The sequence below is a fragment of the Eucyclogobius newberryi genome, unplaced genomic scaffold (genome assembly GCF_026437365.1).
Source record: "Eucyclogobius newberryi isolate DKJ021-1_F unplaced genomic scaffold, fEucNew1.0.hap1 SCAF_10, whole genome shotgun sequence".
NCBI lineage: Eukaryota > Metazoa > Chordata > Actinopteri > Gobiiformes > Gobiidae > Eucyclogobius > Eucyclogobius newberryi.
In genome coordinates, this window is record NW_027315724.1 from 26045130 (window position 1) to 26060691 (window position 15562).

The 15562-nt window shown below is 41.6% G+C and overlaps 3 protein-coding genes across 3 annotated transcripts; all 3 read left to right on the forward strand.

Annotated features, from left to right (window-relative positions):
- The first annotated feature begins 951 nt into the window (after positions 1 to 951).
- aldoca (aldolase C, fructose-bisphosphate, a) lies at positions 952 to 2674 on the forward strand. Its single transcript, XM_072464387.1, has 8 exons — positions 952 to 1074; positions 1146 to 1357; positions 1428 to 1482; positions 1552 to 1712; positions 1808 to 1891; positions 1953 to 2124; positions 2207 to 2409; positions 2480 to 2674. Exons 1-8 carry the CDS (start codon positions 972 to 974, stop codon positions 2564 to 2566), a joined length of 1077 nt encoding a protein of 358 aa, XP_072320488.1. The 5' UTR covers positions 952 to 971; the 3' UTR covers positions 2567 to 2674.
- A 2617-nt stretch (positions 2675 to 5291) lies between these two features.
- srsf1a (serine and arginine rich splicing factor 1a) lies at positions 5292 to 9864 on the forward strand. The gene is made up of 5 exons (XM_072464395.1): positions 5292 to 5709; positions 6076 to 6323; positions 8381 to 8553; positions 8734 to 9429; positions 9775 to 9864. The coding sequence occupies exons 1-4, from the start codon at positions 5522 to 5524 to the stop codon at positions 8929 to 8931; spliced, it is 807 nt and encodes a 268-aa protein (XP_072320496.1). The 5' UTR covers positions 5292 to 5521; the 3' UTR covers positions 8932 to 9429; positions 9775 to 9864.
- A 564-nt stretch (positions 9865 to 10428) lies between these two features.
- Positions 10429 to 13247, forward strand: dynll2a (dynein, light chain, LC8-type 2a). The gene is made up of 3 exons (XM_072464397.1): positions 10429 to 10654; positions 11114 to 11265; positions 11737 to 13247. Exons 2-3 carry the CDS (start codon positions 11134 to 11136, stop codon positions 11872 to 11874), a joined length of 270 nt encoding a protein of 89 aa, XP_072320498.1. The 5' UTR covers positions 10429 to 10654; positions 11114 to 11133; the 3' UTR covers positions 11875 to 13247.
- The last annotated feature ends 2315 nt before the right edge of the window (positions 13248 to 15562 follow it).

Consider the following 15562-nt stretch of genomic DNA (forward strand, 5'->3'; position numbering starts at 1 on the left):
GTTCGAAAACTATTATGGAAAAAGACATTTCTTTCCTATTTTTGTGATACATTTTCACCCCAATATCGATACTTTACAAATGAGTATCTAGTTTTGATACATTTTAGTATCTGGGTCAATTTAGTTTTATAATCTTACTTAAAACTGAGAAACGTTTACACTTACCGCTAGTTTAAGTTTAATTTGAAAGTTGCATTTAGAAGTACAGTATAACAGAACTCCTCATAAATCTATAACATTACATAATAATAAATGCCACATCAAATTCTTCTATTTAAATTTTGACATAAGCTACAGAGCAAAAATTGCTCTAATACATAAATAAAGATAATTCAAGGGTGAGGATCAAATTGTCGAGAGACCGAACGTTTCCTCTGGGCATGTTTTTTTTTTATAATTAAAATAGAAGTAGCTCATGGTAAAGTGCAGTATGATGGGGAGTCAACTTAAATTAGGTTCCTCATACACAAATTAATTATTAGCACTGGATCCCAATGATCAATAAAAAATATGGTTCACAACTTTCAAAAATATTATTACTGCTGCACAAAACTTTGTTAATTGGTACATTATTCATAGCCATAAATATGATGTAAACGGACGTTAATGCCAGATATTAAAGTGGAAAATGTTTTAAACTGTTGAATATCTAAAAAATATCAAATTGTGATTCATTAAAAATATATTTCTTTATTTGGGGCAAAAGTGGGCGTAAAAGTCCCGCCTAGAGGTGTGGGCGTACAGTGGGTGACATACTTCACCTCAATACAAACTCAAGTCGACAGAGAGCTGCTGTCAGTGTTCCTCACAGATCTGGACATTTATAATTGATTTAATTTTCTCAGGTTAGAACTTTTAGCTTTGTTTTATTTCTGCATTAACCTTGGTGATTTAAATGATTTCAAATATCATAATAATAATTCATCGTATACATTCTTTTCCAGTTTTTTTGCAGCCAGTCAATCATCAAGATGCCCTCAAAACTCTCAGAAGCTCTGAAGAAGGAACTACACGAAACAGCCCTACGCATCGTTTCTCCAGGGAAGGGCATCCTGGCCGCAGATGAGTCCGTTGGTCAGTATAACTACAATACTACTAACATACCTGAGCTGCGCTGATGGTTGTCGCACCCTTTTACTCTGCAGGGAGCATGGGCAAGCGGCTGGCACAGGTCGGAGTGGAGAACAGTGAGGAGAACCGCAGGCAGTTCAGGCAGATCTTGTTTGGTGCCGATGATCGCATCAACAGCTGCATTGGAGGAGTGATATTTTTCCATGAGACTCTTTATCAGTACTCGGACAGTGGTCAGTCATTTGCCAAAATGATCAGAGATAGAAGAATCATGATTGGCGTTAAGGTAAGTCAATTAAATGTTTATTTGTGCTCTCTTATCTGCTTTGAATAACTTGTATTCCTCTCTCATTCAGGTTGACAAGGGTGTTGTTCCTTTACCGGGAACTTGCGGGGAAACTACAACACAAGGTGAAGCACACAAAGTACTTCAGCTGCATTGTATCTAAAAAATATAAAAAAGTGTGTATTTTTTTGAAGGTCTGGATGGGTTGTCTGAGCGTTGTGCACAGTACAAAAAAGATGGGGCTGTTTTTGCAAAGTGGCGTTGCGTGCTCAAGATCAGTGACACCAATCCCTCCCAACTGGCCATCTCAGAGAATGCCAATGTACTTGCACGCTACTCCAGTATTTGTCAGCAGGTAAGACTGTTTGGGAATATGGTCTTTTTAATGTTGTAATTAATTGTATTGATCCAACCTGTCCCAACGCTAACTTGATTTTCTTTTTTTTCTAGCACGGTATTGTGCCCATAATTGAGCCAGAGATTCTGCCAGATGGGGACCATGATCTGAAGTGTTGTCAGTCTGTCACTGAGCAGGTGGGTCTATTTCTTTGAAACATAAGTGTGTTGTTTTTAACTAGTAATGCCCGGAGCTTAGGTTCTGGCTGCAGTCTACAAAGCCATGTCCGAGCACCATGTTTACCTGGAGGGCACTCTCCTCAAACCCAACATGGTCACCGCTGGACACAGCTGCCTCACAAAGTACAGCCCAGAGGAGGTCGCCATGGCTACTCTCACTGCCATCCGGCGCACTGTCCCTCCGGCAGTCACAGGGAAGTCTTACACAACAAAACAAGACTTCAAATTTACAGTACATAATAGACCGGCTAACCGTCTTATCTTTCTTACCTCCAGGAGTGGCTTTTCTGTCTGGTGGTCAGGGTGAGGAGGAGGCCTCGATCCACCTCAATGCCATCAACAACTGCCCTCTTCCTAAACCCTGGACTCTGACCTTCTCTTTTGGACGTGCCCTTCAGGCCTCAGCACTCAGAGCCTGGAGAGGACACAAAGAGAATGAAAAAGCTGCCTCTGAACAGTTCATTAGAAGAGCAGAGGTATGTCAACACATCAGATTTACTTTATGTGGTGCGTACCTTTTGTTTAAACATCTTTTTCTATCCACAGATTAACAGCCTTGCATGTCAGGGCAAGTACACTGGGGACTATGCTGAATCTGGGCTACAAACATATGGTTCAATCTATGCATACTGAATAGTGCAAGTGCTTCATAGAAGCGGTCTATATTCTGGTGCCACAATAACTCACATATACTTGTACTGGATATACTGCAATAGATGATTGTGAATCTGCATCTACTAAATAAACTATACCAATATGATTTCAAGTTTGAAAATCTGTGTTTAGACATTACACTTATTTATATTGTTGGGTATTTTGTCTGAAAGTACTTAAGGGCTTCAACTAATTAATATGTTGGTAATCAATTAATTTGGCAATTGAAAAAGGGACCATTAGATTTGTATTAAATGTCCAAGATGAAGCTAAAGAGAAGCTTGAAAGCATCTTATTTACAACAAAAAATCCAATTAAAACACCTGCTCATAAACCCTCTTCTCTCAGCACATAGCATGTTTTGTTTAATTAGTTGTAATTAGGCCCGAGCGCCACAAGCTGGCGAGAGGCCTATTGATCTCGTAAGACCGTGCGAAGCACGGCTGCGAAAGTGCGCACGAAATCGAGCACGAAGCGCTCGCCCACTTCCAAACACTCACTAACGCACTCCTTCACTCACGCACGCCCCGTGCATACTAATTAGTTGTAGGAAGTCTATGTGCTGTCGTGACACATATTCATGTGCAATTACTGTCGGGATCACATGCAATGGTATTTATTTATTTATTTATTTGTCTATGGGAGTTTTTATTTATATATAGGAGATCTTCTACTGAAAGTGTTTTTCAGACTTCCTATAAGTGATCTGTTCTTCTGTATCTACCTCTGTATCTACCTGCGTTGCACCAATGAAATTTCCCCATGTGGGACAATAAAGGAATATCTTATCTTATCTTATGAAAATGGAACATTACCGTTGTAAACGGGCGAAGCCCGTGCAAAAGTGCGCACTAAACGAGCACTTTACACTGGCGGTCGTCATCCCCTTATAAAGCACTCATTTGCGCTAAGTAGCTCACGAATATGTTCCCCATCTCTTGCATGTTCCGTGCATATAAGCATGTAATGGAAAAATGTAACATTATTACTGTATAGAGGGCCAGAAACACAAAGTGGGCGGAGCCCACTCAAAATTAACGAAAGTACCCGTCAGTGACCAGGGACCCACACCATGAGGCCGAAAATGTATAGTTTATGATATTTGTAAAATGGGAAACATTGTTTTCGCATCGGAATATTATTATTCTTTCTTTCTTTCTTCTCGGGACCAACCCTCCTATTTTTCACCCAGTGAACATTGACGAAAAGTCACAAAAATTTGCACACCTCTAAAAATCGTGCCTCTCTACATTCTGGCTATTTCCCTTTTCTAAAATAAAAAAAATTGGCGCGTCAGCGCCCCCAAATGTACCAAAAATGCATTGAGAGATGGGAAATGACCCAAAAAAAATCTGATCGTAGAATCATGAAATTTGGCGCAGAGGTAGATGGTGACAAGAGAAGTAAAAAATATTATTACGGCAACGCCGTCCGCCCAACCAAATGTCGGCCATATTGGTTCAAAAATGGCTAAGCATGACTCGGGAGTTTTTCCAAACGTCGTACTTTTACGAACTCCTCCCAGGGCGTTGGCTCTAAAAAGCTGAAATTTGGTGAAAATGCTACTGAGGAGTGGGACATGAAAAAGTTATTCAAATTACATTAATACCTGTCACGGTTTCTGTGGTTTTGGGCGAAGCTGCAAACTTTAGCTAGAATTTCAGAAATCTCCCAAATTTAACATTTCTGCCGTTTGCGCAGATAAAGTCCGAATTGCGTCAAATTAGAATCAGTTGTTAAACTCTTTGCCCTAAACCTACTTGAAGTGAAATAAATTAATTTGGCGCCACAGCGCCCCCTACAGATTTTATATGGAGGTTAAATGTTTAGTTTTGAGAAATTATATGAAATTTGACACACAACTCAATTTTGGCATCCCCATCAAAAAAGTCAATGAGACCCATGTCATAATTGTTACGGCTTTGCCGTAGCAATGACCAAAACCTCCCATGTTATTCCAATGGGGAAATCGCCAGAACATGTTTACACTTTAGACTTTCACAAACTCCTCCCAGGGCGTCAGCCCTATCAACGTGAAATTTGGTGAGACTCATCTTCAGGACCATCAAAAGGTATCCACATTTTTATTCAAAAAGTCACGGTCTCTGTGCGGCAAAGCCGCACATTTTGCCAAGAATTCAAAATAAAATAGCTTTTTGATGGTAAAACAAAGGGGAGAAGATGTGACAGCGTCACAGATTCAGCAGTAGGCGTAATAAAAGGACCATTGGGGCGCGTTAGCGCCCCCTCCTCTTGCGGCGTGGCGGCGTAGCGGCGGCGGCGTGGCGAGGGCCGATCATTGCCGCTTGCGGCTTTAATTTTTTTTAAATTTTTGTACCTATTTTTTTGCTAATGGTTGATAAAACTTTTTTTCATTTATTTTTAGGTCACATACTCTCACCACACAAAGTTCTAATTCGAATAACATAAAATGTGTGAATTCTGTTCATTAGCAATGGCAATTAACCTTTTCTGACTCTGAAAATAATAAGCAGCACATCACTGTCAAAATAAATCTCTATTTTGAGGGTGAGAGTTTGTACTGGCGGTGGCTTTGAACAAATAAGATGCTGCAATATAAACACAACACAATCTGCAACAAGTGTTTTGCAACTTTAGGTTAATTTACATTAGGTTCTACTTCTACTTTACTTTGTGTATCACGCGACGGAGGGTAAGCACTATTTTGTCAGGCGGATGTAGAGGCAGCCGGTATAGTGTTTCCGGGGCACGTCGGAGATCTCGGATCGCGGCAGAAAACGGCACAATTTCTACATGAAATATATTTCACAAATTTAGAGATTTTTACTTCACATTTGCATCCGTGTGCTTTCTATCTATGGTCCAGCGGACTTCAGAAAAATACAATTTCCCCCGCTGTTGGCTTATTAGCTGAACATAGTTTTTCTTTAGCAGCGCGCTAATCTCGCCAAAATGTCCGGTGTTGTACGAGGCCCCGCTGGAAACAACGACTGCCGAATATATGTTGGAAATCTCCCTCCTGATATTCGCACAAAAGACGTGGAGGACGTGTTTTATAAGTATGGGACCATACGAGACATTGACCTAAAAAACCGAAGAGGAGGCCCGCCCTTTGCGTTCATTGAGTTTGAAGACCCAAGGTAAGTAACGTTAGCGTTGATGATTAGCAATTAGCTCCCTGGCTAATCATGGCATTGCCTTTGTTTGCAACAACATCTGACTCCAATCTTAAGTCAATTATAAATAACGTTTTGGATATGTGATGTGTTGCACTGGTTTGGTGCTTTTTGTGGTGTTGTATGCATGTTAAATGTTTTCAGTTACGTAACGATCATTGTTGTATAGTTTGATGCGTCCCCTTTTACTTCTCACCTTTGACATTAAAGCGCCTCCATAAATGAAGAGGATGGCTGAATAAACGAGTGTATTCATATTTGCATTGAACGCGCCACTAAATCATAGATGCACATGGCTAGCAAACATGTTACATGTGTATTCTCTTTCAGGGACGCCGACGACGCGGTGTACGGTCGCGATGGTTACGACTACGACGGATACAGACTGCGCGTGGAGTTTCCCCGCAGCGGCAGAGGCTCGAGAGGCGGAGGGGGTGGAGGTGGTTTTGGAGGGATCGGCGGCGGTGGTGGAGGCGACGGGGGAAGAGGCGGAGGTGGAGGCGGTGGTGGTGGTGGTGCTCCCAGAGGCAGATACGGTCCTCCATCCAGGCGCTCAGAATACAGAGTCGTGGTGTCTGGTAAGAAAAACATAAACTATGATTATCAATGCATAGACCAACTTTAATACTATTAAGATCAATTACCCTTATTTGTAGCGCAATAGTGAAATTGTAATATTGCAACGCACACTTCATGCACGGCAGGTGATTAGAAACATGCAATAGAAAATGAAGCGAAGATGTAAGGCTTCAACACTGTACAATAAGTGTCTATGATGACTCTGGTAGTGTACAAAATATCATAATGAACAGTTTCTTTGTCACTTTTGTGGATCAAACAATCGGGCGCTTTATGTCAGAAACATAACTGTACAATTTTCTAGAGCCAAGATGACGTTTTTGATTTGATCATAACTCAGTATCTTTAGCATGCATGTTATTATTAAGGAGTAACTTAAGTCACTCCTTTTAATAATAACTGCTTCTGAGTCTTCTCTACACTGATCACTCACTCTGAGCCTGACCAATAGTCAGTGGGTCAGGAAAAGTGTCTGTGAGAACTGAATAACAATATGAGCTCATTTAATTGCTTCCAAAATTCAATTTCCGATTTATTAAAGGTGCGTTCACACCGCGTCTATTAACTTGTTATGAACTGTATCGTAAACTGGCCAGATTCAATCTGAGCAATAGTTCCAGTAGCTGCGAATTCATTTGTTTATGTCACATCACTTAAAATTTGAAACTTGTTTGTAAAACTTTGTTACGTGAAGTGATAGTTTACCTCGTGTTGTGTTTTGAGTGCTGTAACGCTCCAGCTCTGCAGATGATTCTTCACTGAGGTCGAGTCATTCCGCAGCATTAGCTCCGTGTGCAGTTCACTTTAGCCTCACATGTCTTCACCTCGTCATTGTAGACTTTCTGTGTCATATTTGCGGTCTGCAAAACTACACTTCACAGACCTATTCGTATGGCTGTGTTCTCTGTTCTTGTGCTTTAGTTGCTGCAGGCGTCGTGTGGAAACAAGCTCCTGTTGAAACGAGCCCCACAAATTATTCCGTGCACTACACATTCACACAGTTTTAATATGTAATTTAAATCAATCATTGAGGCAATAAAATGGCAATAGGAGATTTTCTGTAGTTGAATTACTCAATTTACTCGTGCAGCGTTAAATGATCTGTCGCTGTCAGACTGGGTCACAATAAAGCTGCTTCTGTAGCTGGAAAACAGGGGCCTGGAAGTTTTTAGTTGCTGTAGCAGAACTTCCACAAATAGCAGAGGAACTTGAGTCTAGTTTAGTTTTTTGGGTTCTTGGATTTTTTCATCGTCTATCTATACACATGAAAAGAAGCACATCTGTGGACAGTGTGTGTAAAAAAACAAAGAGAGCTCGGTGCGTAAACATGGCTGCAGCTGTGAAAATACCAAGAGCGCACAGACAAACCCATGGAGCAGTCACCGGGGCCCCCCTGAATCCGGGTAGACTGAGCCGCTCCGGGGCCCGTCAGACTCGCTGCTCTATTGCCGTCATGTGCGCCTGCTCCACACTGGGCTCAAAAGTTACACCTGTGCGTAGTCCTTCTGGTGCTCTGGTCGTAACTATTAAGTTGGTGTTAACTGTCAGATTTAAATCGGACGTAGTTTAAGATCAGTCTTGGTGGTGCACTCAGCTCCTGGAATAATTGCTGCATGGATGGTTGTCCTGCAGCTGCAACGTGGCATTTCAACCCAACTGATGTGTGCGGCATCTCATCATGTGATCATTGAAACAATGTCAGTATGTTTGAGGGAGGGTCAATGCATCAGGCAGAGAAAGCATCTAAGGAGAAGCTGAAAGTAATCTACAGATCTGAACCCCAGTGAGGGTCCAGGGATGAGCTGGAGAAGGCTTTGTGCAGTGGTCACGCTCTCATTATCAATACAAAATGGTAAAAAAGATACAGCACAAGAACTTGTTTAAAAAATGAATGCAACACTGGGTGGAATTAAATTGTTTAATGTTCAGAAGCTTGTTGAAACTATGCCACGGTGAATATTTGCTGTAATCAAGACTAAAGGCGGTCCAATGAAATATTCTAGAGCATGTGCATCTTCTGCCTCTTGATAAATGCAATCCGTCATGTCTTTTTCAGGCCTTCCGCAGAGTGGCAGCTGGCAGGACCTGAAAGACCACATGCGCGAAGCTGGAGACGTGTGCTATGCTGATGTTTACAGAGATGGCACTGGAGTGGTAGAATTTGTGCGCAAAGAAGACATGACCTATGCTGTTCGAAAGCTGGACAACACCAAATTTCGCTCACACGAGGTATGTTCACTGATTTGATCGATTGTCATGGAAACAGTTTCTTTGCTGTTTTTGGTGAGTACTTTGGCGGGGGAAATCCAACAGGTGTTTCGCTGTCTTTGCCCTGTTCAATGATGGCATTTCCACATGAGCTCCGAATGTTGGCTTTTCAGTGTCAAGTTGTCTTGTGTCTTGTGCCAGGGAGAGACTGCATACATTCGCGTGAAACTAGACGGCCCTCGCAGCCCCAGTTACGGGAGGTCTCGATCTCGCAGCCGCGGAAGTCGGAGCAGAAGCCGCAGTCACAGCGCCAGCCGCAGTCGAAGCACTTCCCGGGGCCGCGGCAGAGGATCACCGCGCTACTCTCCACGCCACAGCCGCTCTCGCTCCCGATCCTAAAACCTACCACTGTTTTTCCTTTCTTGGTGTTATGCCTTCCTGTTTTTTCCTCTTATTTTCTAGTCGTTGGCTATGATTTTTAATTTTTTACATTTTATGTCCCAGTGTTGTGGATAACCTTTGGTCTACTGCTATCTCTATCACATTTTCTACACTCTCTCAATCTCTCCCTCAAAATCTCCCTTTTCTTCTGTCCTCAGTTTTTTTTTTAACATAACAATTTGTGCTGTTTGACTTCAAAAATGTTGAGTCAAAATAAGCTGCACTCAATGTTTTTGCAAGTGTTTTGAATTTGAGTTTTTGTTTGAATGCCTCGTTTTTGGGGTGGGGTCATGTTGGTGGGAAGCCCAGTGCTTAACTGTATTTTACCCTTGTGTCTTCCTTTAGACATCTGCAGAGAAGGATTAAAGTGATTTGGAATAAACCATTGTGGAGCACATTTCATTTGTATGGTCAGGATAGGACATCTAATTGAGGAGCAATCAGGTCAAATCAATGGTACGCTTCATTCATAAATTAAATGCTTTACTAGGTTTGTTATCATGCATGTCATACTTAAGCCATATGTGCTGTACTTGTTATATATGATACTTGCTACTCTGGCTGTTGACAGAAAAAGCAGTCCTAGAACAAGTGTGTTGTGATGTAAGTGTAACATCTTGATGTCATGTAATATCTGAACTTTTGCTCGAGTTTTCCACTTTTGACCAGTTCTCAAATGTAAATTGTTCAATGTCAGTAAATGGTAGTATATAGCTTTTAAGTGCTCAACATGGAAGGTTAGGGCCCACTATTCGCACCATTCTAACAGTCTGCCTCTGATTTTCTTCCTGGTATTTCAAGGTTTTGATTGGAGGAGCTCAGTGGATCCCAATCCTTGGAGCTGGATGAGTGGATCGATTAGGAAAGGGATAGGATGGAAGGGCAAAGATGGAGGCAAGGATGGATGCACGGATCGGGATCAGTTTTCCAGGATTCAAATCAGTTGATGTTCAGAGCAAAATAATGGATCCCCTGAACAGTAGACCCTTCTAAAAGTTTCAAAGATTAATGGCTTTATATTAGAAGAAAACGAAACAGAGGACCAGGAAGTTGGATCAAAGGATGGAGTCGTAGATGCCTGGTATGGAAAAAATAAAATGTGTTGGTTGGGAGCTGATTTATTTTGGGAGTATTTTTGTGTCATGATTCTGTTATTTTTTTCCCAGCATTTTCAATAAAACAATTAAACGTTATATGTCTAATTCTTGACTTAATATAGAATACAGATGTCTCCCCACTTGCAGGCATGTTTTTTGTTTTATATATTAATGTGCATAAAGCGCATTTAACGATGTGTTACAGTTAACTAGCTACAAACTAGCTACAGTCAGCGTGACACGGATCTAATAAAATACCGTATACGCAGCAACATCAAGAGCTACAGCGGGTCCGTTTCCCAGTCAGTGGTGCACGCTGGAATGATGCATTGTGGGATGAAATAAGATGCAGGCAGAGAGGAGCCGGAGAAAAGGCTTGCACCTCAGCGCGAGGCTGCGGCTCAGCCAATGACAGGGCGCAGCATGCAGCAGAGGGCGGGCAGCTGTCGGAGCAGCAGACACAGCCTACATGCTTATTGTGTAAACCTTTTAAAAGCAATTACAGACCGCATTATCAAAGCGTCCCCGGGCAAGGCTCAAATTACCTGTTTTTGACAGCGGTGCACGACTGTGTCCCCCATAAGGTGAGTAGGCGGATTGATCCTAAGACAACAACTTGCATGGTTTGACACATTTCGACTTCATCTTGTCTTGTATTACTCCACTTTGTTGTCTTGCGTTTAGTTTGTCAATGCAAGTCTAGTTTAGTATATAAATATTAAACAATCAGTTGATGAATGTAGGACAAAAACGACAATCGACGGAGGCTGCATTTATTGGAAAGTGATTTTTTTTTTTTTTTGCCAGGTAATTTAACTCCACCTGTATCAACTTACGCAGCCTCCGTGTGCATCTCAGCTCGTGTCCAAACGGGGCCTAAACTGCCTTGATTTTGAGGACGCAAGTGGCGCACAAAGGGACCACAGCCTACACGGGGCAGGCGCACAGATGGTCTCGAGTGCCGCTGATCACCACTCGGCCCACACCCCCTCTTCCCCTCCACGTGTAGCGTTCATTTTCTCTGCTCTCTCTGTCTTCTCCAGCTTCCACCATCGTCTTCAACATGACTGACAGGAAAGCTGTGATCAAAAACGCTGACATGTCCGAAGACATGCAGCAGGACGCCGTGGACTGTGCCACGCAGGCCATGGAGAAGTACAACATAGAGAAGGACATTGCAGCTTTCATCAAAAAGGTGAGGCATGTTTGCTACAAGTAGTCCATGCCATGCAAATGCCATTGGAGCCTTTCTTCTATTCTTTTAAAACGTATATCTATTTTTAGCATCAGTCTAAACCTGCAGGCTCCAAAAATATGCTCTCAATCAAAGCCCTCCTTTTTATTTAGACATTTGTAGATCTACTACATTGTTGTCATAACCACCTAACTAGGTCCAGACCCAACTGATTAAGGATGCATACAAGTTTCAAAGGGGTGCAAAGACAATTCTTCCATTAAGTGTCCTTATCTTGCCTGAAATGAGGGTGCAAAAGTGATTAAATGAGGTTGCAATGCAGCCTTTTGCACTATTTAAATGATAAGCCAAAAACATTGGCTAATTTGGCTACATCGATTGGAATTTAACAGCTGCTCCAGTCTTAATTGGTCACAACACTGTGTTTTATTTCTTTAATAACTAGCCCTTATGTTTTCCATTTTGATGTAGGAATTTGACAAGAAGTACAACCCAACATGGCACTGCATTGTCGGGAGAAACTTCGGCAGCTACGTGACCCACGAAACCAAGCATTTCATTTACTTTTACCTGGGCCAAGTGGCTATTTTGCTTTTCAAATCTGGGTGAGCGCTTTTTGCAAGATGTTGGAGTTTCCATAATCAAAAATGCACTGGTGGCTGATGTCTCTCATACACTGATAATGACATACCATAACAATGCAAACAGCCGTGCGCAGTTGCATGGACTATACACTATTAAATATGTATGTTACAGTAAGTTTACTTTTTAACAGTTGCCATTTGAATGCAGCTGAAGTAGTTTTTGTTATTGCTGTTGAATTAACGGTTGTGGAAAACATATGGCCCCTGATTGTATGAAAGGGAGAGTGTAGAATGTATAGTTGCATCTGCTTTCCTGTTTAAAAAAAACAAAAACAACCCTAAGCCCTCTTTCTTTTGGGTTAGATGGTGAGATTGTCCTGTGTGCACCAGTTACAGCATCTCATTCATCTTATAAGTGCCAGGATTTGTAATGGGTGTCAAAATAAGCTCCTTAATTGAGCAGAATGTTAATTTCACTATTTAGTTTAGAGGGGAAAAAAAGCACTTGAATGCATGTGATTGTGAAATGTTTAGATGGAGGAGTGATAAGCTAGAAAAGCATTTAAGCACACTTGACATAAAGATACCATAGTCCTTTTTAAAACGTTTCACTGTGACTACAAATGGCTCTTTTAGAACGACGCCTGTACTATGACGTAATGTACAATTCCCAGCTAAACGGTCACAACCGGATGCATGTGTGGGCTTATGGTTTCACCAGTATTTCAGTTTTTGGATGTAGTATTTTTGTTTTGTATTAGCTGTTACTTTCAGTGATATGAAATTATGGAAAAAATATATATTTTGATGAATGTGTCTTTCAATGTATTGTCTAATACAGCCTTAGTTGCATTAACTCAATGTTTTGTTGCAATGCCAATGTTGACTGCCAGACATAAATGAATAAAAACAAAGGCCTTCTGAGAGGAGATCGATAAATTGCTTGTAGGTGGACTTCATGTCTTGTAAACTAATTTTGACAAGAGGTTTTTTTTTTTTTGTCATGTCAATATTTATATTAAGTGTACAGTGGTTGGAGGCTGGTTAAACGTCCTGCTGTGGGTGCACAGGCTGAGTTATAGTTGGACCACCACACTGGGGGTAAAACGTGGCTCTTGTCCTCCACATCTTTCAGAAGCGGATCTTTTGAAACTGGTCTGTTTTATGAAGGATGTCTTCCTGAGATTTCGTTGATTGTAAAAAGTATTTAATTTCTGGCACGTATTTTTGCTGCGTTTTGTGTAGGAGCTGTTCAGATGCTGTTAAATTTGCACAAAATGTGTGCCTGTCATTGCTCTAAACATAAATGGCTTGAGTACTTCATAGAGTTATCCAGTAGGTTGCTACAGAACCAAAACAATAAACTCAATGAAATAAAAAATAATATTTGTTGACTTATCGCAGCTTTGCCTTTTATTTATTAAATGTAATGTGCGGTGTTTTTTTTTAACTTTGTGTGAATAATCGGGATGTTTTGGCTTTAACATGTTTTAAAATGCTTTGTTCTTGGGCAAAGTATTTCCTGTACAAATTGAAGATGGAGAACTTGCAATTTAGATATATTGATATAATTCTGAGTAAACAATTCAATTACCATCAGGAGTAGTTGAATGAAAGTTGCAGGACCCCAAGTTACCAACAGAGTTTAGATCGACTAAACTTTTACGCATTGGTGTGATTCAAAACTGTTATGATTCATAGTGAGCCACAGAAGTCAGTTGTGTTTTTCTTATCGTCATCTGTGAATTAAAGTCCTCGGGGGGGGGGGGGGGGGAGAACATAGAGCCACACTTAAGTCGACATATTAAAAGATGACTGACCAATACATAATTCATGGACACCGACGGACTGAGGTCAAAGTAGCTGAAACAAGATCCTTCCATGGTTCACTGCGCTGTACTGACACTACAGTCTAAATGTTATCCGAGTCCTGTGTGTGTTCTCGTTACCAATGCAGTCAAAATGCTTGGGGGGGGGGGGGAATATGCAAAGCAGAAATGACTGGCTTCCCACTGTTCAGTCGGTGCACACAAAAGATGTGCGTCACAGCCCTTCCAGTAATATTATACATCTCTTATTTTAGTGTACTTTCCCGCTCGTATCCTCGCCTGTGGATGTTTAAACCCATCTCCACGCACTGTTATCAAGGTCATGGTCCGATACACAATCTGAATGGCCGTTATGACTCAAGCTGAATATATGTGAGTCCAAATTGTATTAGTTTAGAAGATGATAAACCTATTTTTACACGTCATTCATAGCATTATCCTTGTTAATATTGGGCCAATGACAAATGGTTTTCTTTCTAGGCTTGTTACAATACAACATTTTGAAGCATGATATATTGCAGGAAAAATATAGGCAATACACAATTATATAGAAGCTAATTTATGCCACTTACACATGGACCCTGAAGCAGGATGGTTTAAAAACTATTTACAATGTTGTCCATAAACACGAGCTGCAATAAACACAGCAGAATGTAACATTTAATGACTTATTTAGTATCTAAAATTATTTATTCAATCATTTTTAAGCTCAAATAACCAAAAGTCCCCCTCTGAAGAAAAAGTACCCCCAAATAAGTATTATTTGAATCAATTCAATTATTTACTGCACAATGAGTCAATAAAGTTATTATTTTGACAAGCCTATAGTTCTGACACTTTTCAAACACACTTGCCCCAAATGGAGTTCAAGTATCTCGGGGTCTTGTTCACGAGTGAGGAAAGGATGGAACGTGAGATCGACAGGCGGATCGGTGCAGCGTCTGCAGTGATGCAGTCGCTGCATCGGACTGTTGTGGTGAGGAAGGAGCTGAGTCGAAAGGAAAAGTTCTCGATTTAACGGTCAATCTACGTTCCTGCCCTCACCTATGGTCATGAGCTTTGGGTAGTGACCGAAAGGACAAGATCGGTCGAACCGGTCGAAATGAGTTTCTTCCGCAGGGTGGCTGGGCGCTCCCTTAGAGATGGGGTGAGGAGCTCAGTCACACGGGAGGAGCTCAGAGTAGAGTCGCTGCTCCTCCACCTGAGGTGACTCAGGCATCAGTTCCGGATGCCTCCTGGGCGCCTCTCTGGGGAGGTGTTTTGGCATGTCCCACCGGGAAGAGGCCCCCAGGAAAGACCTGGGACACGCTGGAGGGACCATGTCTCTCGGCTGGCCTGGGAAAGCCTCGGGATCCCCCGGAGGAGTTGGAGGAAGTGTGTGGGGAGTGGGAAGTCTGGGAGTTTAGACTGCTGCCCCCGCGACCTGGCCTAGGATAAGCGAAAGAAGATGGATGGATCGATGAATTGGGATCCAAAAAATAAATAAAGACATTTGCACATGGTCTTTGATCTCCACTCCACAGACCTGTCATTCCTTTGAACCATTTTGATTGAATAAACAACTGACCGTCCGACCAGGACACCCAAACAACTTCAGAACCTACACCCGCTACTGCACCTCGTCACCTACAGTATCTGTGCTCATAATATGCCTGATCAGGGTATCGGCACCAAGTTCTGACCTTTTGCATCGTTCTTTAGTGCACTCATTTGTAAATAGTCATTTTGGTTTGGCTAAAAATATTCAGTGAATGAAGGTCTCACTTGAGAAGAACGAGGAGATAAGATGAATCATCAGGTGTTGGCAAAAAGGGGAACAGTGTATCCTATTTTACCCCAATAAGACCAAAGTGGCAAAGCAATCTAATGGACCTCTGAAAATAA